The 26,991-nt window shown below is 38.3% G+C and overlaps 1 protein-coding gene across 1 annotated transcript in view; it reads left to right on the top strand.

Moving 5' to 3' along the window:
* COL4A2 (collagen type IV alpha 2 chain) overlaps window positions 1-26,991 on the top strand; it is a 1,470,466-nt gene that overhangs the window by 242,511 nt on the left and 1,200,964 nt on the right. Inside the window, exon 4 of the mRNA XM_044071270.1 lies at window positions 26,481-26,561. Coding sequence (XP_043927205.1) covers window positions 26,481-26,561 — 81 coding nt within the window. The remainder of the gene's footprint in view (window positions 1-26,480; window positions 26,562-26,991) is intronic.

The following is a 26,991-nucleotide window of genomic DNA, read 5'->3' as shown; positions in this document are numbered from 1 at the left end:
AGCCCTTTCACGACCATCTGTCGCTTCATCAGACCAAGATCTACCCTCCTGTGGATGATCCCGAACTCCCCATAATCAAACCTAAATCCTTCTTATTATCAAAAAACATCTATTGTTCTTCAGCTGCAACACCTGGTTTACCCTGCCCCGAATGTACCTTATCCTCACCTGTCCTCACACACTGCCAAACCACACCAACTCTGACATTCCTAAATGAGCACCTAACAGTGTATCACTACCTGACACCTTATTGCATACCGCTCCAATGGATGAAACATCCACCACAGCAGCATCCATCACCTGTCGAATCCACTTCTGTCGGACCACCAGCTGATGCAAACTCTACGCTTCCACCACCTGGAAAATAAAAGACAACTATAAATCCTACGAAAGATTTAAAAAAATGACAACTGTAAATCTTCTGAAAGATGAAAAAAAATTGTTCTTCCTGACCCCTTACATTCCAGCATGCTGGCCTGTGTTGCTAGCATACCTTCCAAACACAGCCATAAATAATGGAGGTCTCCCCTCGACAAAAGACCCACCTAGAGATGATTTTAAATATCAGCTGCGACTGAAACCTTAATAAACTAACAGGTTTTGCAATATCATGTATGTTCTGAAGGGGCACATCTGAACTTTGAATGTCTAGCAGTGTTTCTGAAGTAGACTGAAACTATTAGGCAAAGCTGAGGCAGCCAGCAAAATTCTGCACAGCTGAAAGGGTCTATATTAGAAGACCAAAGAAAGAATGCATCTTGGTCGAACTTAAAAGGCTGAAAACGCAAAATATCTAACTGGTTGTTAAGCGAATTCTTTCCCTGGGAAAGAATTTGCTTGGCCGCTTCGGTACTTTGCCATTTTTGGCACTGTAGTGCGGTTTCGTAGTTGGTATATTTAAGTTGGGGGGGTGTGGAGGGTGCAGCCTCCCACATCGGGGGGTGTTGGGGTGAAGCCCCCCACTTAATGTAATGTTTGAAATTGATTTTTATTTATTTATTTATTTTTTGTTGGAACAGCGATTGTTCTGACACTTCGACATTGTAAGCTTTCGCTTACATAGGGTCGATCAATCACCGTTCACTTTTTTTAAGCATTCGGTGAATTAATATAAACCTCAGCTGAAAGGTATGGCTGCTGAAACCCCCATAAACTATTATGTTCTGATTACAGATTTGTACATTTGAACTAGGCTAGCTGCAGTATTAACCCACTTGCGATGTGCGACTGTAACATATCGGCCTGCCATATTCTCCACCCCCTACAGCTGTCATGCCACACAGTACATGCATGAAGACCAACTGTTATTTGCGGGCACCACACAACCCACACACCCACTCTCTTTCTCAGTTCTAGCTTTGAACACCACAACTCACTGATCCAACACCACTGATCCAAGGTGAGTGCAATTCACTTCACAAAAAATGCACCAATGCAATACACTGATGACTTGTAGGTGCAGCAACATATTATGTGAATGTAGATCTTCTTCTTTGTCTTTTGGCTTTTCCCGGTTAGGGGTCGCCACAGCAGAACTCCTATCTGCTAATGATTGGCAGTGGATTTTTACGGTGCCGAGTTGCCAGCCCGACACCCAACCTTCAAAGAAGGCACGCCCATTCACGTACGCACCTACCTGCATCTCTTTAACATCACTCGACTGCGGGGAGGACATGCAGACTCCACACAGAAGGCGCTCCAGCTGAGAATTGAACGGGAGAGCCTCTTGCTGTGAGGCGACAGTGCTAACCGCTGCACCACCACAGCCTACTATTATGTGAATGTGGATAATGTACCCAAATTAAAACAACAAGACTGCTGACGGCAAAGGAAACCTGGAGAATCGATGAGCCAACATTATGGATCCACAGCTAATCAACCTGACCACATCAGCATACAAAGCCACCACCAAAGGTATCATAGTTAACAGTCAAGTAGCTACTGTAGTACAGGCACTGTCCCTCATGGGTGAAAAGCATTCCAGTCTCCAAAAAATGAGTATCTTGGCTCCTGCACTTCTGCTTACAAAGCCCCACACCACCCTTAGTGCATAAAATAAAGCCACTAAGGAAGGCACAAAGAAATAGAAAAGAAGAAAAAAAAATGCACACTAACCCATTCCTGCATACCTACCAGTACTACCCAAGGCCTACCTGTTCTCAAGTGCCTTCAGAATCATCTTGGACATAGTACTTGCAACTAACTTTTTATTATTAACAAGTACCTCATTTTGTAGTTTCTCATAGTGTTTGACTGCATTTCATTATTTAAATTACTAAGTAAATATGTTAGTAAGATATTGGCTCTCTATCATTAAGCATAAGTAAATGTAATAACAAAACTAGGCTAAGACTTGCTGACTCACAGTCCCTCAGTTATAAAAATCAAAGAATGCTTCATACCAGCCTGTTTTTAAGTACTTTTTAAACTATTTTATCACTTCTTATCCAGTTACTTTCTCACTAACTTTATAATGTTTTATATAAATTGGCATCCTAATTTAACCCAAATATTTTTGTAAAGCTTAAGTATTTTCAGTTTCCTCTACTAGCACTACTCCCTAGAGAGAAACACATAGTCTACATAACTCCTTATCCATAATCTTAGTTGTTCAGTAGCAACAAACACAAGGGTATGGCTTTTTTGGATACGTCGCCCTTTGATTATGGGACAACTCACTGAGAACCATTTCAAAAATTTTTTCCTCAAGTGTCCCACTCAATGTAGGAATCCATTTGTTGAATCCCATTAGTGAGATAGTATTCAACAAGCGCCAATTTAACAGACAAAAGACTTCCTTTTTTTATTAAATGTTGAGCTAATTCATTCCCTTGTTCTGTATCAGTCACTCGCCTTACATGTCCACCTACTCTGTCTCTCTCTCTCTCTCTCTCCTTACTCTTTCAGTGATTTTCCTGTAAACTTCTTTAAACACAAACCCCTGACTTTTAAATCCCATAGGATTCATTGTTCTGAGTTTATACATTGTGCTACTCATATTATCTGATATTATTCTTGCTGCAATTTTATACGTATGTACACATATATATTCTATTTACATTATAAACCTCTATGATTTCCTTCACTACATTGTTCCAGCCTTTCTCACAATTTTATGTTCTTTTTTTCTGACCTGTCCCTCATTCTTGCTGCCCATTTGTTCTGCCACTGCTGATCACATGCATTTCCCCAACATGAGATGAGAGGTAATTATGGCACTACCACCACATGCTGCCATCAGGGGGTGTTCTGATGTTAGCTTAACCCCCCATCCCCATCAGCCAATATGACCACCCACTGAAACAGTCATCCCACATGTTCTCCGTAAAGCACATGTGTGGTTCTGTACATGCACACACTTCTGGCTACAACACACAATCATAGACTGACTGAGCTACGAGTATGTCCCAGTGACACATGCTGCCTGTTATAACATCTTTCCTCCAGCTTGTGCCAGCATTGCAATGTAGCAGATCAGACTGCCTCCCTCCCCCCTCCCATGATGAGTGAGTCAGCATCGACTACTGACTCCCACCCTCCACAATCAGTTCTTCCAGCTCCTGTGCCACTAATTATTTTTGGCATCACTTTGTTGCCAATGGGACATTATCCCTCTGCACTGTAGGACTGACTACTTTTTCCTCTGTGTTCATACAGGTATTAATCTTGGTTTGTTCTGAAAGTTTATTCAGGATGCTTGAAGAAATATCCCATTACCTTACATTCAAGAAAGACTCAGCCAAGCTAGAGTCTTCACTCCTGTAGTGAAGGACTATGGGATATATACCAATGACTCCTTAAGGACATGCCAGTTTCAGCTACATGGCTTTTAAAAGTTCATGACTTTTTAAGTCTGTACTGGTGCATTCAGACCAATAGAGCTAAACTCCACTCAGGACCGGTCTTTGGTCAACTGATAGTCTAGGCAAAATGTCTCCACAGTGCCCCCCCCAACACCACTCGGTGCCCCCATCCTGATCTACCTATACCATCATCATTACTGGAAAAGCGCCCCTGCTAGAGCGTCGCCCTAGGTGGCCGCCTAGTTGGCTTATGCCTAAGGCCGGCTATGACCCCACTTTCTATAGACACAGGTGCTACAGGGAGCTTGCCTTCCCTGGCAGTGATGAGATGTGTGTTAAGCAGAATGTGGATACCTAAACAGAATACAATACTAACTGGAGTAATCTGGATTAGACTGGAATTTAAATGCATAAAAAATGTCAGACTTATTAAAATGTTACTTGTTAGACTAAGAGGCCAATTATAAAGACATTCTGATTTTTCATCCACTGCTCTGCACATCTCATTTCCATCTGTAAAGTCTTCAGCACATCTGTCATGTTTACTGTATGGGCATTCACTAACTCTTCAGCCCTGGTGTGCTGAGCCCAAAATGTAATTTACAGGCTGCGCTTGTTAATCTCCCTTTTATCCATAGAAACCATTGCTAACATTTTGTTCCCTGACAGCTATTACACAACATCCTCTGGCTTTCTATTGAGACTGGACAAAGGCCTAGTAGGCAGCAAATATGATTTAGTCATTTTCTGATCTACCCATAATGAGCTCATCATTGGTCTACAAGGGGAAGAAGGGGCAAAGAGAGCTGTGGATGTAGCCCCTGTCCGTAATTAGGGGACATTGGTGCAATCTTTTTTTGTTTTTAATTATTATTTTTAAGAAGTAAATATGTACACTAATATTACTCAAGGTACATGCTACTTTCAACTTTTTCTTTTCTGAATGTTTGAAGTCAGAAGCATAAAAAGGTACTAAAACACAATTAATGTAACTACACCTAGTGATTTTGCTTACACAAGCCTTAAAGCTAACTATGTTATACATGTGAATGAGAAATAATATCTGACAATTATTAACCAGAGGATTGTTTGTTACTCCCATTCTAACACTGTTCTTCTGTGAAAATAAGTAATGTGGTGAGAATATTTCTTGTTAGTGCAGTTTGACAAATGGATTTGTTCAGCGGTAGTATTATTTCATTGTATGTAAGCCTTGTAGTAATAGATTAGAGACATGCTTTGTAATTTAGTAACTTTGAAATCTGGATGGAAGCCAAGCATGAGTGATTCTGAAACATGCTATGGAGGCTAGTTTTTTTTGTTGGCTGGAGGTGTTGAGACATTAACATAGTTGTGTGCTTGAACAAAACGTATTTGTGAGAAAGTAATTGGAAACAATATGTGCCTTTGTTATCACAAAACAGTTGTCAGTGACCATGAAATTATACAAATTCCACTAATCTCCCAGCACTAATTCTTGGGGAAAAAAAACATAAAGACCTCTGAACTGTCCTTACTTGCAAATGTCCATGCTGGCTACATTGCCTTTTAAAAAAGTCATTTGTTTTATTTTATTTTTTTTTGTGTGTGTGCAGAATTATAAATGTTCCTTAGTACACAAAACAGAAACCTAAATAAAACTGGGTAAAATGTGGTCATTGCTGGCTTAATAAATAATGGTTTGTTGTATCAGTGATAAGGCAGAGTTTGGAGGAACTTTAAAAATAATGTTATGTGAAAATGTGCTTGAAGTCACAACAACGTAGAGTTAAAATGGAATTGGTTACTAACAGAAAATTGCTTGCAGCCATTAGAGGTTAGACAGGATATTAATAAGGTAGAGGAAGGCAGAGAAAGTAAAAATTCAGAAAGCATTAACTCAATGTAGGCAAAATTTTAGATAACAGAAGTACAGACTCGTTTTATGTGCTACTGTTTCAGTTTAGTTTATCTGTTTATTTTATTGTGTGATTACCTTACCTGTCAAATAAGAAATAAGTTATGTTTTAAAATAATAAATAAATCCATACAGAAATAAGAACTGTGTCTGGACTTCTTGAGTAATAAAATAGGACTTGAACTACCAGTCATGTTTGGGCAGATCTGCTCTGAGAAATTACAGAAATATAGGACAGTATGCACATACCATTACTATGATTGCATTGAAAGACATTGGTGTACTAAGTGACAATAGTTTGTCTAAGATCAGGCAGTTTTGGTTTGAAGAATCTGCTCTGGCTGTTCTAAAATAGCTGAAAGTGTTACTTCTTGTGACCCATTTATGGCTATATATTGTTTTTTTACATACATCTTCCTCTGATTTCATGTATCTCTCCATGTGTCTCTACGGATCCCCTTCAGAAGCTCGAAGTATCAAAACTTCAAACTTCAAAAGGTCGAGATCATAAGATCGAAGTTTTGAAACTTTGAACATTTTGAATAGAGATTGATGTACAGCAGAGAATGGGATATTTATTGTTTTCCTCACTGTAGTGCGATCTTAGAGTTGGTATATTTATTTAGCAGAGGGTGTGGGGGGTGCAGAGAGGCTTGCCTCCCTGTAAAAATGAAAAAATAAAATGTCTTTAAGTTTTTTTTATTACGTTTTCGAAGTTTCAAAACTCTGATCTTATGGTCTTGGCAGTTTGAGGTTCGAAGTTTTGAAATTTCGTGCTTCTGAAGTAGATCTTTCTCCACATATGGCTTGGGAGACAGCATGCAGGCCTGTCTGACATTTCCAGGTAGTTGACACTTTAAATTAATGGGTTAATTTCTGCAGTCCGTTCACCTGTACTTGATACATTATGTTTGATCAGATGGTATAAGGGGTTTAGAGATTTGCTAGTGTTATGTCTTATAGTCAGATACAGGGAAGGTGTTGGGGTAATCTCCTTTGAAGGGGTTTAGAGATTTGCTAGTGTTATGTCTTATAGTCAGATACAGGGAAGGTGTTGGGGTAATCTCCTTTGAAGGGGTTTAGAGATTTGCGAGTGTTATGTCTTATAGTCAGATACAGGGAAGGTGTTGGGGTAATCTCCTATGAAGGGGTTTAGAGATTTGCGAGTGTTATGTCTTATAGTCAGACTCAGACCTCTCAACCAATCGGGGACAAATTTCAACAGAATCAGGGACAAGTCACGAAAAAATCAGGGACAATCAGGGACACTTTTAAAATATTAGTGCTATTAACTTGAAACGTTGACAGAATCAGAGCATATGAATTAATACACATTTTCTGAAGTAAAGGAAGTCTATAACTCTTAATTATTGTCATTATTCATTAAGTGTAAATCACCACCTTTCCTCCAAAAGTCACTAGTTTTAGTAGGGATTAAGAGGGACAGAGCTAAAATTTGAGTCAAAATCAGGGACATCCCTGAAAATCAGGGACAGGTGAGAGGTATGATACAGGGAAGGTGTTGGGGTAATCTCTTTTACTGCATGCAGAGCAGGAGTAGGAAAGCAGTTATTACATTTCTGTTGAATTTTCTGCGGATATTACCCAAGAATATACAAATATTCTTCTAAGAGGACTTACAGACGCTACTAGTCATTATGGCTTTACAATCATAAATATTTAGTATCAGAACCCGTAATAGTGATGTCTGTCACCAAGATTAAATATATGATATTTGTATATTTATTTGTATTCTTATATTTGGGAGAGTGTAGTCCCAAATTAGTATTTGAGGGACTATTTGTACCCTTGTTTAGGGTCTTGTAATTTGCATGGGTGAATTTGTAGGAGTTAATCCCATGTCCTCAGCTTTTTAGCATAGCAGCTCTGTTAATGTTCTATGCACACTCTGCCTCCTGTTTTCCAGAGTTTTTCCTATAGACAACAATAAGGTAGTGACCCAGATATAATTTTAAAATACAGAAATGCTTTTACTCAAGTTTAGAAGTTTGGATTCCCTGAAACCATATACTGCACAAGCGTTATAAAAGTTTGCCAAAACATATAGGCTTCAGGCATAAGTGAATGCAATGTTTCTCTCCATGATTGTCATATATAATTAATTAGGGGAATGCATAGTCAGTATAGATGCATTAGTTACAAACAAACTTGGATATGTTTTATGATATCTTCCAGAACACAAAGAATGTAGGTTAGGATGTGTAAAGTGGCAGCTAGTAGCGGGTGCTGGAAAAGTCTTGTCTGTATAACAGGAATAGTCTGGCTTAGGGCAACATTGCACTAGGTAATCATTGTGCTACAGCAGATCTATTACACAAAACCATACTAGTCTGATGTAGTCCATGAATGGAGCTCTTATGCACCATATGCATTCACAATAGGATACTCATCTTGGATATAGCAATGCATATCTACCTAAGGAGGCCATAAAACAGTTTGGTCAGGGATCAGTTGTCCACTCTGGTCCCAGACATAAGACAGGCAAAAGACAAAATACTCTGGTGATGACAAATGATTGACGATTTTAGGCTTAGAGAGCAAGAAGGGAATTTTATGGTTAAGAAGAAGTCAGAATTTTGGTTCAGGAAGTGGGATTGGAGTTTTAGGTTCGGAGAGCAATTGAAGGTTTTATGGCTAGGTAGGGTGAGTGAGTTTTAGGGTTCCGGAATGAGAAATTAGATTAGGAGCTGGTTGGGAGATTTAGGGTTAGAGTTAGGGCTCTGGTAGGAATATACAGTTTAGTAGGGTCAGATGTTGGGAGAGCTAAATAATTAAGTAAGACTGAGCTAGCGGGAGTTGGAGCACTTGACTTTTTAGAATAAGTGACAATGATCATGTGTGTCACAGACTGCTAGCACTTGAACTCTTGTAGTAGACACTCTGTTAAATAATGTAGTGACATTTAGTTCCTTTCCAGCACATAAATACATTGCTGATAAAGCACAGGTATAACACAATGTCTTCCATAAACTGGGACGTACATCTTTTTAACAACAATGCACAATGTATCAGCTGGCAAAAAATGGGGACCTTCATTGTTCTCTTCATTGCATCTTCACTTTATATAAAAAAGCAGTTTTGAAACAAAAAAGGTATTCTTTAGAAATAATATCTGTAAAGCAGTCAAATGATTTTAATATGAAAGCGCGCAACCGATTTTAATACGAACGTGCTCAACAGATATTAATAAAAGTTATTTATATTTTTACTGGAGCTCATGCCTGTGCACAGTTCTTGGTTTATTATTACTAATATCAGTAAACACAATGCCCCATATTGAAATCTACTTTGTGATTCATAACATCTTCAGTTTGATTCTTAATTGCCACAGTCCAGCTGAATGAATGGACGCATCTGGCATAAGTGTGTTACAACTTAAAGCAACAATCTGGCATGGCTAAATCCTAGCCAGCCTTCATTTGTGACACACCAGTCTTGGTCTTAATGATGAAAGGTGTGGTGTGTGTAGGTGTGCCCCCCCCCCCCTCTGCCTCATTGTATACTTCAAAATATTCACCTGCATGTCATAGTGCTCTGAGTTGGGTGAGTGGTCCTTAGAGAATATCCTCGGCATTGCCCCCACAAATAGAAAGTCTTTCAAGCATGTACTGCTACATGCCACTACATTGTAACAACACACTATGGCAAAGAATAAGTCTGCAAATTACATGCTAAGTAATTGTATAAAAAGCAATTTTTTGCATCATGTTTAGGTAAAGTGTGCCGATGTGATTTAGAGTATCACTGTTATAGCTTCAGGTCGGGAAGGAGGGAGTGAGGGATACAGTTGACAATTTATGGGAACAATATACCTTTATACTGGGTGTGAGTTATAAAAACAAGTTTCAAAAGGCCCATTAGTGCACTTTTCTAAAAATGGTAAGACTTTTAATGCACAGCCAAAAGCTGGCAGCAAAAACATGCTAACATATAAAGCTGACGATTTTGCAAATTCTATACATTCTAAAGCAACTCTTGGACTTAATGTGAATTTTCTTTTGCTTTTGAATGCTTTTTTTCTTTACTGTGTTATAAAATAAAAGACAAATGTGAGAGTACTGTATGCAAGTCATCAGTTTATGTTTATACTTAATGTCTTACCGCATATTTTTAGATAAGGTCCAGATATTGTTATCAGAAAGCTTGCTATCTTTTTATGATGGCAGTCTTACCAAATTTACTATTTCTGGACTTCGGTGATGTTCTTTATTGTGGTACTTGACTATTTTTCATGTCAGATTTTGTTACACGAGTAAGCAGCCATAGTAGAAATATATAGATATGTTTTCAGTATTTTTCAATGTATTCTCTAAACTCAGACTATGATTTTTGTTTTGGTTGTGGGATGGGGAAATGTGGGTTTCACCTCGTTTTAATCTCACTTTAATGCACTGCATTGCTTTATCAGCAGTACCTCCAAAGGCGGTCATTTCTAAAGTATTCATAATTTATTAGTGATTATTTATTACAGAGTGCTCATGACATCAAAATAAAGAAAAACAAATGTAGAGTTTTAAGTTAAAACATGTGGACCACCAGGCAGAACATGCAGTTTAGAAGAAGTAAAATATTTGGATCTGTATGTGAGTTGAGTCTCTATACATGTTCTGTTGTTTGTATTACATTAAGGCATGTATTGTCAGGACTCTGCATCAGAAGGGAATGTTTAGAATCCCACACAGTGTTAGAGCCTTTTATATGTATAACGGAGTAGTACTTTTACTGATATTGATTTATGAAAGCTGTTTATGACAGTTTGCAGCTTCAGAGATGTATTATTTCTGTCAGAGGAATAACAATGTATCACCATATGAGTCAGGTTATTGTACAGTGAAATGTGTATGAATGGCCACTGGTAACACTTCTACAAGAGTTAATCTGTGTGTAACATAATGGATCATTCAGACTGAGAGTTAAGTCTGACAAGATGAATCCTTCAGGTAGTATGGTGAGTTCTAAATAAATGGACACATGGAACGTAGAGTGAAAGTAATTCAACAGAGGTGTTTAAAGATGTGCGTTTGTGATCAAAGAAGAGGCAGGGAAGGGTAACAGGGTAACAGCAGCAACAGAGGGTCCAACTGCAGCACTTGGATGACTGGACTTACCAGAGGTCATTTACTACAAGGTGTTCATATGTGAATTCTTATGCATGCCAGTTTTTTTTTTAATTTTACTGATGATGATGCTACCACAGGTTAACCAAAATAATATATAAACATGTAACAAATCCCTACATGCTACAGCTGGAGAACCCCTCAATTAGAGCTTCAACCCTGTAGTATTCAGGGGAGAACTACTGATAGATGTGTGGTCGAAATGACACACAGCCATCCTGATTATAATTGCTGTTAGTGGGCAGAGTGGTCCAGCGGTGCATGTAAGGGGTTACCAGGTCCTTCATCTTTCTTTCTACTGGTGAACTGAGGCAGTAGGCGAATGTAGATAAGGATTCTGTTCAGACACCGGCTGCATTGGACTGGGAAGACCATGCAAGTTGCCTTTAATGTGTGTCATGACAGAAGAAAAACTGAACTCCAAAAGCTGCTTCAAAATCTAATATCTTGTCTGCACTGAGATGTTTAAGCCTTCAGTATTTAGCACTATGTTGTAACAGGCTGTCAACCCTGGGAGTACATTAAAATTACTCATAAATTAAATCCTTGCTACCATCAAGCCGAAGCTCCTGTTTTTGGACAACTGTTGCTTTTGAACTGAACTCTTTTTTAGGCTTGTATGTGGCCATTAAGGAAGAGGAAGAGGAGGAGGAGAATGGAGTTTCTAAAAGGAACAGTGCTAGAAGGATGTTGTCCCTAAGAGGAAGAGAACCATGTGTTTCTATAAGGAACAGTCCTAAAAAGATGTTGTTGCTAAGAGGAAGAGAACCATGTGTTTCTATAAGGAACAGTGCTAGAAAGATGTTATTCTTGAGAGAAGAAGAATGTGTCTCTATAAGGAACAGTGCTAGAAGGATGTTGTTGCTAAGAGGAAGAGAACCATGTGTTTCTATAAGGAACAGTCCTAATAGGATGTTGTTGCTAAGAGGAAGGGAACAATGTGTTACTATAAGGAACAGTGCTAGAAGGATGTTGTTGCTAAGAGGAAGAGAACCATGTGTTTCTATAAGGAACAGTGCTAGAAGGATGTTGTTGCTAAGAGGAAGAGAACCATGTGTTTCTATAAGGAACAGTCCTAAAAAGATGTTGTTGCTAAGAGGAAGAGAACCATGTTTTTCTATAAGGAACAGTCCTAAAAAGATGTTGTTGCTAAGAGGAAGAGAACCATGTGTTTCTATAAGGAACAGTCCTAAAAGGATGTTGTTGCTAAGAGGAAGAGAACAATGTGTTACTATAAGGAACAGTGCTAGAAATATGTTATTCTTGAGAGAAGAAGAATGTGTCTCTATAAGGAACAGTGCTAGAAGGATATTGTTCTTGAGAGAAGAATAATGTGTCTCTATAAGGAACAGTGCTAGAAGGATGTTGTTGCTAAGAGGAAGAGAACAATGTGTTTCTATAAGGAACAGTCCTAAAAGGATGTTGTTGCTAAGAGGAAGAGCGCAATGTGTTACTATAAGGAACAGTGCTAGAAAGATGTTGTTCTTGAGAGAAGAAGAATGTGTCTCTATAAGGAACAGTGCTAGAAGGATGTTGTTGCTAAGAGGAAGAGAACCATGTGTTTCTATAAGGAACAGTCCTAAAAGGATGTTGTTGCTAAGAGGAAGAGCGCAATGTGTTACTATAAGGAACAGTGCTAGAAAGATGTTATTCTTGAGAGAAGAAGAATGTGTCTCTATAAGGAACAGTGCTAGAAGGATGTTGTTGCTAAGAGGAAGAGAACCATGTGTTTCTATAAGGAACAGTCCTAAAAGGATGTTGTTGCTAAGAGGAAGAGAGCAATGTGTTACTATAAGGAACAGTGCTAGAAAGATGTTATTCTTGAGAGAAGAAGAATGTGTCTCTATAAGGAACAGTGCTAGAAGGATGTTGTTGCTAAGAGGAAGAGAACCATGTGTTTCTATAAGGAACAGTCCTAAAAGGATGTTGTTGCTAAGAGGAAGAGCACAATGTGTTACTATAAGGAACAGTGCTAGAAAGATGTTATTCTTGAGAGAAGAAGAATGTGTCTCTATAAGGAACAGTGCTAGAAGGATGTTGTTGCTAAGAGGAAGAGAACCATGTGTTTCTATAAGGAACAGTCCTAAAAGGATGTTGTTGCTAAAAGGAAGAGAACAATGTGTTACTATAAGGAACAGTGCTAGAAAGATGTTATTCTTGAGAGAAGAAGAATGTGTCTCTATAAGGAACAGTGCTAGAAGGATGTTGTTGCTAAGAGGAAGAGAACCATGTGTTTCTATAAGGAACAGTCCTAAAAGGATGTTGTTGCTAAGAGGAAGAGAGCAATGTGTTACTTATAAGGAACAGTGCTAGAAGGATGTTGTTGCTAATAGGGGGGAGAAGAATATGTTTCTATATGGAACATTACTTGAAGGATGTCATTCCTAAGAGGAGGAGAAGAATGGTGTTTCCTGACAGGAATGAGTAGGATCAGGGCAGTGTTTGTAAGAGGAACAAAAGGAGTAGGATCCTGTTCCTAACAGGATTAGCAGGAACAGGATGCATGGTGTTTCCTAAGAGGAAAGGGTAGGAGAAGAATGTGCTTCCAACAGGAACAGGATAGTGTTGCTAGGAGAAGGCATAGGAATATGATTGTGTTTCTAAGAGGAGGAAGAGGAGGAAGATGATGTTTTCTAAAAGGATGAGCAGTAATAGAATGGTGTATTTATAAATGGTTTGTTTGCCTCAATTCTTAACATTTTTGCCATAAAAAAACTTCCAGTTTTTAATCATATTCTCTCCATGATTAGATTTTCATATCATGTCATCAAACTACCTAGAGTTACCATCCTTTTTTATTTCCTCCTCTTAGGTTGATGTAAGGGTTGAAATTATTTAATATCATAGTCCTGATAGCAAAAATAAAGGTGGTATTACATAGAATAAAAGGTACCAGCTCCTTTAATGATTTAACAGCTGTACTAATATAGACTCTAAGCGGACAACAGTGATTGCCAATGCATGTTGCATACATAATTATAAAAATCTTTTTGATGCACAGCACGGTTTAGACAGCATTGCTAGAGAGGGCTCAATCAGCTTGAACTGTGAAATAACTACAGGTCTTTTATTAAGTTCTTACGCAAAAAATACCAGCTAGATGTTACAGCAGAATTCCCAACATGCTACAAAGGAAGTCCTAGATAGTGCCATAGATGTTTTATTTATTAATGTATTTGTTTGTCTCATCATGGAATGGATATTGAGGTTAGGCCCATGCTGCTTTGTCTTTCTGTAGGTCCACATTCATTCATTTGATAGGATCATATAATGGGGATGGGTTTGCCAGGTTAGCATGTCTAAATGTGTGGATTTTGCAGTGGAGTTTTTAGTCCTATTGATCTCATGGTTAAACCATTTAAAGTAGCTCTCCTGATACTTGAGGTTTGCCTACCCAAAACCTGTCACAAAAAGTGCAGACTATGAGGGCTTGCTGGTTGGCTAGGGGCTGTTTGGTGTCTTTGGGCTCGGGGCATGTTTCTGCATAGGTAATATTTCCTGTTTATGCTCAGTTTCATGCAGAAGATGTGCTCACATATAACTCTTAGCAGTGTCAAAAAAGGATAGATCAGGGTTATCTTGACCTGTACACTCTGGTTTATGACATGGATATTTTTCTATTTAGTTTTGGTGCCCTCTCATGTCATTTATTATGTCCCTGTAATCCTCTTCTATCTATAAAACCTTGCCTTCGAAGTGATTGACTTTTTTTTTCTATCCTCTTCTATCTATATATCCTTGCCTTCGAAGTGATTGACTTTTTTTTTTTCTGGACTTGGGATCTGGTGCCCTAGCAGAGGGGGGAGGGTGAACAGGATATAAGGCATCCCGCTATTGCACCATCCCAATGATGTGTAAGTGTTCTTTTTCTCCAACTTACCCTACTTTTTCCAGCTCTCATTCAGAATGTACAGTGATATCTCTGAAGTCGGTGTGTATGAGCACTTTCATATGCACACTCATCACTGTCAGATATTATCGTACTGTTACCTCTGCTCTCCAAACATGAGTAACTAGTACTACAAATGATTCTTTTCCTCTGGGTCAGAGGGCTGGCAACACTGATGGTCTGAGGCGTAGCTAGGGTGGGGAGAAGGGGAACCCACCTTGGGTTGAAAGTGTTAGGGGATACAATAGGCAGATGCTGATCGGTCTTCAGCACATTACAGCACTCACAAATGAATACTGCTTTGCATTTTGTTGTCAAGACTGAAGCACTCTCTCTGTGGTATAATTTATTTATTTTATTTATTCTTTGTTGATCAGGTTAGTCCATCCAGGCTAGTAGCCTGTTTTCAAGGGAGAACTAAGGTGGTATTTACACTAATAAGGGAAATTTAGCCAGGGCACTTGGAAATGTCTCTTAGTCTTTTCAATAGGTGCCATAAGATCTGTTACATGCATCTGAACTATCACCAAATCAAGCAAATGGGGATTCGGTTTAATATCTCTTCCAAAGGATGGCACACTCATGAGCCAGCTCCCTTCCAAAGGATGGCACACTTAGGAGCCAGCTCCCTTCCAAAGGATGGCACACTTAGGAGTCAGCTCCCTTCCAAAGGATGGCACACTCAGGAGCCAGCTCCCTTCCAAAGAATAGCACACTCAGGAGTTAACACCCTTCCAAAGGATGGCACACTCAGGAGTTAGCTCCCTTCCAAAGGATGGCACACTCAGGAGCCAGCTCCCTTCCAAAGGATGGCACACTCAGGAGCCAGCTCCCTTCCAAAGAATGGCACACTCAGGAGTTAGCACCCTTCCAAAGAATGGCACACTCAGGAGCCAGCTCCCTTCCAAAGGATGGCACACTCAGGAGTTAGCACCCTTCCAAAGGATGGCACACTCAAGAGTCAGCTCCCTTCCAAAGGATGGCACACTCAGGAGCCAGCTCCCTTCCAAAGGATGGCACATTCAGGAGTTAGCACCCTTCCAAAGAATGGCACACTCTGGAGTTAGCACCCTTCCAAAGGATGGGACACTCAGGAGCCAGCTCCCTTCCAAAAGATGGCACACTCAGGAGTTAGCACCCTTCCAAAGAATGGCACACTCAGGAGTCAGCTCACTTCCAAAGAATGGAACACTCAGGAGTTAGCACCCTTCCAAAGAATGGCACACTCAGGAGTTAGCACCCTTCCAAAGGATGGCACACTCAAGAGCCAGCTCCCTTCCAAAGGATGGCACACTCAGGAGTTAGCACCCTTCCAAAGAATGGCACTCAGGAGTCAGCTCACTTCCAAAGAATGGCACATTCAGGAGTTAGCACCCTTACAAAGGATGGCACACTCAGGAGTTAGCACCCTTCCAAAGGATGGCACACTCAAGAGTTAGCGCCCTTCCAAAGGATGGCACACTCAAGAGTTAGCACCCTTCCAAAGGATGGCACACTCAAGAGTCAGCTCCCTCATTATGCTGTGTCTGCAGTTGCTCTATCGATTCTACATATAAAGTGTAGACATCACTTGCTACAAATATAACAAGCAGTTTATTGCAGTTTAAAACAGTTTAAAAAGAAAAGACAGCTTTTTTGTCTCTAATAAGGAATATGAGTTTTGTTCCTCAAGTTTGTTTGCTCCATAACTGAAATGGCTGGGGGGGGGGGGGGGGGGGCACCAGATTGGAAAACTGCACCAAGTGCCATAATTGCCAGGAATGCCTCTGCTAATGCTGATGTTAATATCTACATGAGTGAGCTATGAAAACCCTGATGAAAACTTTTCTTGGGTTCCTTACCTATGGCAGTGAAGTGCTTTACTGTGAACTACAGACTTCAGTAGTAGAATGATTATTGATAGATTTTTTGCTTGTTTTTTTGGCACTGAACAATAACGGTTCTGTGTCCACACCACTTCTTTAGACATTGAGAAGTATCTTTTTATCACTCACACTTCCTTACCTGAATCAGACCCTCCTTGCTTTTTTATTTGCTACATAAAATTTCACTTTCTTTTACCTTTTGTATAATATTTGTAGAAAATGAAGAAAACTGTCATTTCCATTAATGTGGGGAACCGTGGCCCTTTATCCAATGAATCTTCCAATGGTGAGATGAATTATTATCCCTAAAGAACCCTGTTAGTGTTCACACTTGTAGATGGTGTTACTGCTTAGATATGCAGAGCTATAGCTTGTTAGTCTAGTGTCCAGTGCCAGTCCTCAGTGTGGAGACCCACAATTCTAAGTTGCTGAGCAAAAAAAAAAAAAGAAGATATTCATATTTTAAAATCTTGTTGTAGCACACTGACACTTGCTGCAAACTGTACTACACACAGAGTGATTCAGTAAGAATTGAAGCACTTTTGAAATTCACTTCAGTGCTGATATTGCCGATTATGCCCCCAACCTTGCACCCAAGATAGCTGCCCTCTTTGCCCCATCCTAGATATGCTTCTGCATATATGCCCTGGTTTGTGCATCTATGAAAAATGATCAAACTACTGAGTAGTGTGGAAAACTGATAGGAATTTACTGAAAGAATGAGTAACATGATTACCTGTTTTTATTTATTTATTTATGTATTTATTTTTTATATTATACCATAGAGAGACCTGTGTGTGCAGCGCTTTGCAGGCCTGATTCCTTGTGTGTAAACAAAGTGGCACAGTATATAACTAAATCACCTCTCTCTCTCTGGGTGTACATAAATGATTTTTTCTTGTTTTTTTTTTTTTTTTTTTAACAAACTTTAGCGAAAGTGCATTTTTGGTAAAAGCACTTTCGTTAAAGTGTGTTCGGTGAAGTTGGATTCGGACTGTTGAAGTTTCGTTCAACAGTCCTAGATCCATATATATATATATATATATATATATATATATATATATATATATATATATATTTATATGTAAAATGGAATATTGACACACTTCCCTGCAAATCAGAAAGATACGAGGTATACAGTGGTCATGCAAAAGATGATCTGCACCATGTTCTGTGATTCAGAAATATGTGAATCTTGCAGTACATTGTTTAAGTGAGGGTTAACCTTATGGTGGTTCAACTACAGAATAACCACAAAAAAAAAAAAATACATTTGTAGTATCCTTGTAATGTAGATGTTTTGCTTAGCAGACTATGGCTGCACATCAGTAATAGAAAACAAGCAACACAGACCAAGTTGAGGAGGGTAAACTGAGCAGTTGTAATAATGCCTTTGCAGGTAGGTGTGTTATACATTTGATGTAACCATGATAGTCATGATATATATATATATATATATATATATATATATATATATATATATATATATATATATATATCACTCACACACAGACGTCACAAAGTTCCATCCAACAAGAGTGACTTTTGTATTGGATCTATTACTTTAATTACTGTGGCACTTCTCTATAATCATGGCAATGTGAGCTCAAACATTTAGAATTTGCCACTTGCCTTGTTTGTGCATCAAAGAATACAGTGTGTCTGCCACCATCCTTATGTGACATGCCAAAGCAGGACTAGCAGAATACCCACTGATGTGTTTGCTATCATCACATTGTCTGATGCAGTTCCATAATCTTGTGCATGTTTGCAAATAAGCATCCTGTAAGAATTGCCATGACATGGGCAAACTCCCAATGGATGGCTGAAATGTCAACCTTCTCCTTCATTGTTATGCAGACTGCAACATATGCATGACCATCACAGGAGCAGCACATGCCTAGAAAGGTGCTATTGTGATGTCAGGAGGAATTGACAAGTTCAGAGGTCATCAGCCATTATCCTTCCATGTCATTGGATGGTCCTTTGTTGTACATGGCTTCTTATTATTTCACTGTTTCCAATGCCAGTGTTTAAACCATTCTATTTGCCAAAGGAAAGTCTATTTCAGCACTGCCCATACTGGGATGTGCTCCACTACATCAATCCACACATCCATCATTCCAAGAACTTTCAATGTATCCTCAAGCAACTCACAAAAAAATTTGGGGCATTATTATTAATCTTCTCTCATTCATAAAAGTACAACTTTCATGCCCTTTCATTTTTCTGGGGTGGGGGGGGGTAAACTTGGAGGTTCAGCTCAGTACAATTGTCCACTGTACTATATGGCAGCAGAGAACATCCTATGTCAGTCAGCAATCCTCTTCTGAAAATACTTATGGAGGAGAACTGCTTTATAGAGACTACTATTCAGCCCAGGACTTGCAGCACCTTGTTCATGGATCTCATCTGTACACCGCATGGGACATGCACATGTCCTTGCTTTTTAACAGTAGTAAAGTTCATCTCATATCTCCCACTCTCTGTAAAAAATCTGGACAAAGCCAAAAACAGTGGAGGGACAAAGGCCCAAAATAGGGACAGATTTTAAATATTGCTCTTATAAACTTGTAAAACTGCTAAAATAAGAGATTCTGTGTTAATATATTTTCTGAAGCATATGAAGTCTGAAAATCAAATGCATGCCATTATTTAGTGACTTTGTTCCTCAATGATTTGCCAGAAAACCACAAATTTTATGAGGTACAGAGCAAAAACATTAGGTAAAAATCTGGACATTCAGAGAAAATCTGGACAGTTATGAGGTATGGTTCAACTTTATGCATCACACTAATGCAGACCTAAGAACTATGTTTATGAATCCCCATGGTGACTTCATCAATTTTTAATATTCTGAGCTCAACTGAGGTTTCACTGCAGTATTGGAGGGTCCAAATTTCATGAACTGCATCACCATCATTTCATACATTTGATGGGAAATGTTTTTTGCACAGCAAAAGCAAAGTCATCTTTTATGATGAACTTGTACAATGACTTTCTGACTCATACAATTACAATCTGACAATCTTGCGACTGCTTTTAATCTGGTAAACTTTAACTTTACTAAAGTTCAAATTTTATCCACTTTATTTGAAAAATACTGTGTATAGTAACATGATAACTGCACTATCCTTAGGTATTTATATCCCAAAATGTGATTTTGGAGAGGAAACATCATTTCACATAATGTCTGCAACATCACCTTCTGTGATGAAATTGTACAATAGCATCTTAGGTTTCATAACACACACTCATAAGATTAGATAAGTATTCAGGAAGCTTCATCCAAAATATCATTTTCTACCAAAGTTATGAAGCCACATTTAATATTGTGTACATTTCTTCATAACCTTTCTAAAGGCATTCATGATGCATTTTGACACAAAAATGGCAACTGTGAAACTTCACAGTCTTTGTAATTTAGACCCCTAAGATGGAATGGGCATTCTGAAAGTTTTGCCTCAAGCACTAATGGCTGTTGAAGTCATTATTCTCCATTCACATTGTTTAACATTTAAAATTCAGTATTTTATATCAGATTTGCAAATGCCACTGTGTAGCATTTCTTTATGAAACCTGTATTATCCTTGCATACTTCCCTCCCAAGAAGTGGTGCTGAAAATGAAATGTTTTATATCATTGCCGAAAAATCACCATTTAAGGCAGAATCCCATGATGCTTCATACATGCCAATAAGGGTTATAATACATTTGTATTCAGAAAGGTAATTTCACCTCCTTAAAATGGAACACCTGTATGGCACTTGAGACTTTAAGATATAGACTATAAGATGCACATTCTGAAAGCTGTATGCTAAAATGTTGCTAACTACCAAAGTTATGAGTTTGCATTACATTAATTAATATGTTAGCATGTTTGTTTGTTTGTCTATTTGTCTGTCTGTTTGCTTGCTTGCTTGTTTGGTTTGTTTGTTTGCTTGTTTGTGTGTTTGTTTGTTTGTTTGTTTGTTTGTTTGTTTGTTTGTTTGCTTGTTTGTTTGTTTGTTTGTTTGTTTGTTTGTTAATCTGGGTAGAGATCTGAATCAGCTTGACCTTTTTCTGGATTAGCCTAATGTTTATAATCAAATGTTATATGAGTATGATCAAAACAACATTTAAATGTACAGGAGTATATGCCAGGTATTTACAATTGGCTATAAGAGACATTTAAATGTGCAGAGGTATGCCAGGTATTTACAATATAAGAGAGTTGGTGTTAGAAAGGCATAGATGACAACTGAAATGGTTATAAAGTAATGAAGTTTAACTGGCTCCATAAACACGAAGAATCTGGAAGTAATACAATGGACTTATAGGACTGAAAAAAATTAACAGCATAGACTTACTGAATTAGCAGTAGGCCTCAGCCCTTTGGTCAAATATTGAACATTTGTAATGCTGGCACAAGTGATCAAATAGCCATATGATTGCAGAATGCCAGTATTGGTTAGCGGAAGATTGCATACAGCGTGGAATGATAATTTCCCTTTCCCCACTGTTGTATATACAAGTAGTAGGGGATGTCGGCGTCACAGCCCGCTCCTTACATGGGGGTGCATGGGGGCTTACCTCCACTGAAAAAAATATTTTTTTTTCCAGTCTTTTGACTTTCAATCTTTTCATGTCAATTAATTCAGATTCACGTGTTTGGCTAAATGCAGTACACTTTAGCAGTACAATGCAATTCCATGTACTAGCATCTTGTAGCAGCACGGAGAAAGCATTCATAAATAGAATTATGTTGTTCATCCATAAATGCAGTAGTACGAGGTTGGAGTTGGAGTTAAGAAGCACAGATATGGAGGAAGGAGGGGGAGATTAATGAGGGGATGAAGGGAGGAATGAGAGTTTCAGTACTGGCACAGTGTTTGGAAGACGGATTAGTAAGCATGGAAGGTAGGAGGCATGGAATGAGACATTCGGATAGCATTGGCTGATATAAGGGAAAGGTGTTAGAATTTTATATTTGGGTTACATTGCCTATGGGATGGCATCCTTTATGAGACATTTACACTAGGCCTGCAAAAACTGAAGCAAGTATGGATTTGATACGACCTAGAATGACTTCCCATATTTTAGAAGGCATTTTTGAGAACTTGTGACCTGTGCATTTTAGATTAGTAAGGGTGGGGTGCTGGTGGGAGGGTGGGCATACAGATGGATTTTAAATGATATGGTAATAGGTCCTTCTCTGGTATTCTTTCTACAGATAAGCAAAGCTGTCCTGTAAGACAAGCTTGAAGAGAGGGCAACCTAGGAAGAGGGCTATTTTTGGGATATGGACAACCAACTGGCTTATGCACTGGTGGTACAATAATGTGTTCGTTATTAAACTTCAGCATTTTTATACTGATCTTGTAACATAAGTGCAAGTTGAAAAGTGTCATTTGGTGGGGGCATTTCCATAACAAAGAGGGACAGATCCATGAGTAAGACCCAGATTACGTACATTTCTTTAGTATCCCCAGTGCCAGAGGGACTGATCAGGCAGGAATGGGATTGACCAGTCAAAGTCAGATCATCCATGGGGTGGGGGGGTCAGTAAAGGTCTAACTCAAGAGTATATCCAGTATACTGCAATGCAAGGGAACCCAGCAGTGCAAGCTTGGCTAAGGAGATTGTGTACTGCCTAAAAGCAGCTTGGGTGTTCTGAAGCATATGCCAACAAGAAGCTGGGATATTCAGACATTATACCGCACCTGACGAACAGACTGTGAGAGGGTAGTAACTGTTAGCAACATAAAGAAATAAGTCAAACTTTCTATATATTCCTCTCCTTGTGACAGGGCCACACATAATGCAGCAGTATGACGGTTATTCCCATTGACAGAGAGGACAGAGATGATGGATGTGCAAATTTTCCTTTTTATAAGAAACTTTTTCAAAGGTCAGTTTGGTGTGTTTTATTTTTGCTGTAAGTTTTTTTTTATATGCAATTACTACCTTCTTGAGGTCATGTGTCAGAAGAGAAAGGATTATGAAACATGTTGACTCACTTCCATGCTTATAAGAATTATAAAATATTTTATGAGACAACTTATTCCAGAGAGACTAAGACTGGAGTAGAGCTGTGAGGAATTCAGAGGACAGCTCTGCGGTTAATTCCTTCACTTAGCAGTTGCCACTTTTCACTGGCCAAAATGTATTCCACTGCTGTTTTATAGTGAGGAGGTGTACAGTTGTGTGTTCCACTTATGGTGTATTTCCCGCACATGACAACTGTCATTACTAGGACAAATTAAGGGTGTAATTCTCCTGAATAAACTCCAAATGACATTTATTGAAAATTAAAAAGAAGGAAATCCTTCTGACTCACCTAACAAGTAGTCTGTCATCATGTCCTGAGTGGTATTCAGACCATGGTCACACAGAGACTATCCAGGCAAGCACTAGCTATAAGGCAGGAACTGATAGTGACATATGTATACACAGGCACATGGCAGTTTTGAACAATCCTATTTGTATTGCCTTTGGGACATGGGAGGATACTATAAAGAACCAATTTACTTGGGCACGGGGAAGTCATGCAATTTCCACAGTGAAGGCTTTCCAACCATTAACCAGACTATTTAGCAAAAGCTATGCATCAGTTGCAGTGACTGTTTCTCCATTGATATAGACTTAAAAGTAGCAAACACATTAGACTTGTTACAATTACAATTTCCAGCATATTTTTTAACATTTTAACCTGAAATTTAAAGCATATCCTTATTCAAACTATTTCATGCATCTGTCTGCTGTCATTTCTCATATGCTGGCTATATTGTTTTTGTACAGTAAAACAAATAGAAAGCCTTTTAACTGTGCAAAATCACTTTATGAACAAGATACATAGTTTTTGCTTTTACAAAGATTCATAAGATGTTATATCAGAAAATTTGCAGCACAGTTTAGAAATGCCAGGAGAGTTATAAACATTTAATTACAGTGAAAAATACTGATCTGTAATATTTTCATAGTTTTAAAGTGAGTCTTTGCATATAACACTTGCCATTGAAATCCAGTTAGACTTTATTTTTATTTTTCAACTAGAAAGATGATTCAGCATTTACTGTAAAAAAATATTACATTTGGACTACTATGTCAACAGTTTCACACTACATTCAGGGCCACATCATGCTGACCAGCGTATTAGCCTTGTGCTAGGCTGCCCTGCACATCTGATACTCTTGACTAGTAGCCGCTGGTACCTGCTTTAAACAACATTCAGTATTTCGACCACAGAGGAACAGAACAGATATATTTTTTGAACAGCTCTACTGTGAAATGCCAGTGCCTGAAAGCTGACGAGCTGAAAGGATGAAAAATAAAACATTGGAACTCAGAAGGGGAAAAAAATCATTTTTAATGTTTCCTGCATGGCACAAGCCAAGCCACCCTGCACCTCTGAACATATATATAACCACTCTATGGACTCACCAACCTGAAGAAAGAGAAGTCTAACAAAACATGTGAATCTTTGCTGGCATTCATTTAGAAACCACACTGGCAATGATTAATTTCCTAAGGAAAACAGTATTTGGCACGTGTTCCACTGACGCTCGAGCAATTTCACTTTGAGCATGTGTAGGGGAATCCTTCAGACTATCTTATAATAATGCTGGTTTTTAGTTTTTTTGCATGAGGCCACCTTACAATAATGGTATCTCTTATTTTTTTCCTGCTCCAGACCTAACCTCTTTAGCATTTGTTTTGCATTATAAAGTCTGGCTTTCCATTTTGCCATGAAATAGCTTGTAAACTGGATGAACAATTTTCTTAACTTTTGCTCATATGGTAGGGTCTTAAAAAAAATGATTGTATCAGCTGGAAAGTTGGCTATGAGGTGGTAACAAGCTGCTCCCTATTGTCCAAGGTTTGATTCCTTCCTCCTCATTTGATGACTACTATGTGACTGAGTAAATCACTGACACAAACAGTATTCTAAGGAAATTGGGCTAGGCTCCTCCTATGTGAACGTACACCTAATAACCAACTATAAAAATGAGGTGAAATGTCTAATAGCATTATTTTAATCCACTGAATGCAGGCTCATTATTTTTCCAAACCTGTGTCATTTTTATTCAGAAATTATTACATGTGTATTCCTTCGGAATGTTTGACAAGTGTAACATCTAGAATATGTGGAACCAAAACCTACTTTTTAATGCTACATTTCCTCCTAACAATAACAAAAGTGCACTGTACTACAGTAAGGCGCTGTTGGTATTGGCAAACACTGTGTTTAACACTTAACCATTGTAAATCTTAATGGAGCTGTCTCATAAAACCGTAGTTAAATTCTATGAAGAAATTGCTAGGTATTCAGTTATTTGACTACCCTTCACTGCATTTATATTTTATGCTGTTAGCAAAACAATATGACAACACACACAGTAGAAAGCAGTAGTGATGTGTTTGTCAAAGCTATTTAAATATCTGTGGCCTCTACTTCTTGTTCTAGAAAACAAGAAAAGTAGAAGGAGCTCCACAGAGTAACAGAAAACACACAAAAATCCAAAGAACAAAATTCATGCTGTGTCCTCACCACAGAACTCACTTTATTTGAGCTTTGTTTGAGTGCTTTCAACTTAAAAAGAAGACTTCTTCAGTAAAGTGCTCCGTAAAGCTCCAATAAAGTGAGTTATCTGGTGAGGGCACAGCATGGTTTTTGTTCTTCGGATTTCTTATTGAAGAAACTTAGCATCCTAATGAAAGCTATTTATGATCCTATAGTGTATATAGTAAGTGTTTAAAGTTCACTTCTGATTTGTGTTTTTAAAAATCTTATACAATGTGCAATTAAGGCACTTTACTGATGAAAAAAATAAGTAGTTGGGTTCTGTGGATGGGCAGGGTAATCCCTGGGTGGACAAATATTGAGCTCTCAATTATCATTTGTCCGAAGTTCAACCCACCGATGACTGGGGCAGGAAGAAATCACTGACAGCCAGTTAGGCTAGCAGTGATGCTCTTTTTAGGGATAATGTATTCCCTTTTTTGAGTTGGTGCAGTCATGGTGTTGGTATAGTTTGGCAGATGTGCAAAAAACACTGAAAAAACTTTTTCCAGCCATTTTTTTATTTAGGGAGGGGACTGTAGTTTTTGGGATTCCAATCCTTGGCAAGCAAAAATGTATCCAGTATTAGTGGAAGCAGATGGGCATGTATGTTTTCCTGAGTGCATGTGATTTTACAGCTTAAAATCCTTACTACAGTTTAAACACGTGAAAGGCTTACTTCCCAGTTGAGTTTCAGGAGGTTAAATGTTACTGTAATTTACTATGGCATTGCACATAAAAGTAAAAGCAGGCCTCATTGTTAAGAAAAATGAATATGAAAATTAATGATTTTCATTTGGTGTTTGAAGGCCTTTGACTTGTTCATTTTTTAAAAGTAATCATATTTTAGAGAAAGATATGGGGACTAAAAAAATGGCCAGAAAGAGAATATCATTTATTTCTGTATTATGCTCAGCATAACTTGTATCACTTCTCTCTCTCTCTCTCTCTCTCTCTTGCCTTCTCAGTCATTCTTGAGAGAAACTCTTCCTGTGTGAGAAAATTAAATGAAAAAGTTGTCTGTAGAGTAGCAGAGAGGAGCGGTGTGTGATTAGTTTACCACTGAACTAATTCAGAATCAAACATGCTATAACATTTTCTTCTCAAAAACTGGTTGAACTGCATATACAAATTGTATTTTTGTTTAATCACAGAATACAGATATAGTAGGGAAAGGATTATCTTTGTTCTCTGTTCTATACTGTTTTGTCCAAGTGAAATATGCAGAACAAATCGCCCCACTAAGATTGCTGAAAATACATTTATAATAGCAGTTTTTATTATATGCATTGTATTTCACCTACTGATGCAGTTTATTTTATTTCTTCGTCTTTTTTTCCCCCCTAGGGTGGAAAAAGCTATTCAGGACCATGTGGTGGAAGAAACTGCACTGGAGGTTGTCAGTGTTTCCCTGAAAAGGGAGCTCGAGTAAGTACAGAACCAATGGATTCCTTTTTATTATAAAAGTAAACTAGATGAAACGTGTCATAAAAGTGTTTTATTAAAATAAAAAGTATTCTGACATATGACAAAATTTACTGCTGCCTAATATAGGAGTAGCATGTATTCATCCATTTTAACTCATGCAACAGTTAACATGCTGTTTCCTAATAGGGAAGTTAATTAATGCATTCTTCTACTGCTACTAGAGCTGCATTTCATTCAGAAGTGTATGCCATATAAAATCAGTGCTATTTCCTGAATGTCTTCAAGTGACAATAAAAAGAAAGTCTGACATCACTGTGAAAAAATCCGGAAACAGTTGCTATTATGTCTAAAGAACTTTTTAACAAGGTCTCATTGTTTCAATGGAAAACAAGAAAAGGAAATCCTTGCCCCATATCTTTAGCCTGAAAAA

The sequence above is a fragment of the Protopterus annectens genome, chromosome 5.part0 (assembly GCF_019279795.1).
Source record: "Protopterus annectens isolate FY-2018-M chromosome 5.part0, PAN1.0, whole genome shotgun sequence".
Lineage (NCBI taxonomy): Eukaryota > Metazoa > Chordata > Ceratodontiformes > Protopteridae > Protopterus > Protopterus annectens.
This window is presented reverse-complemented; position numbering and strand designations above follow the sequence as displayed.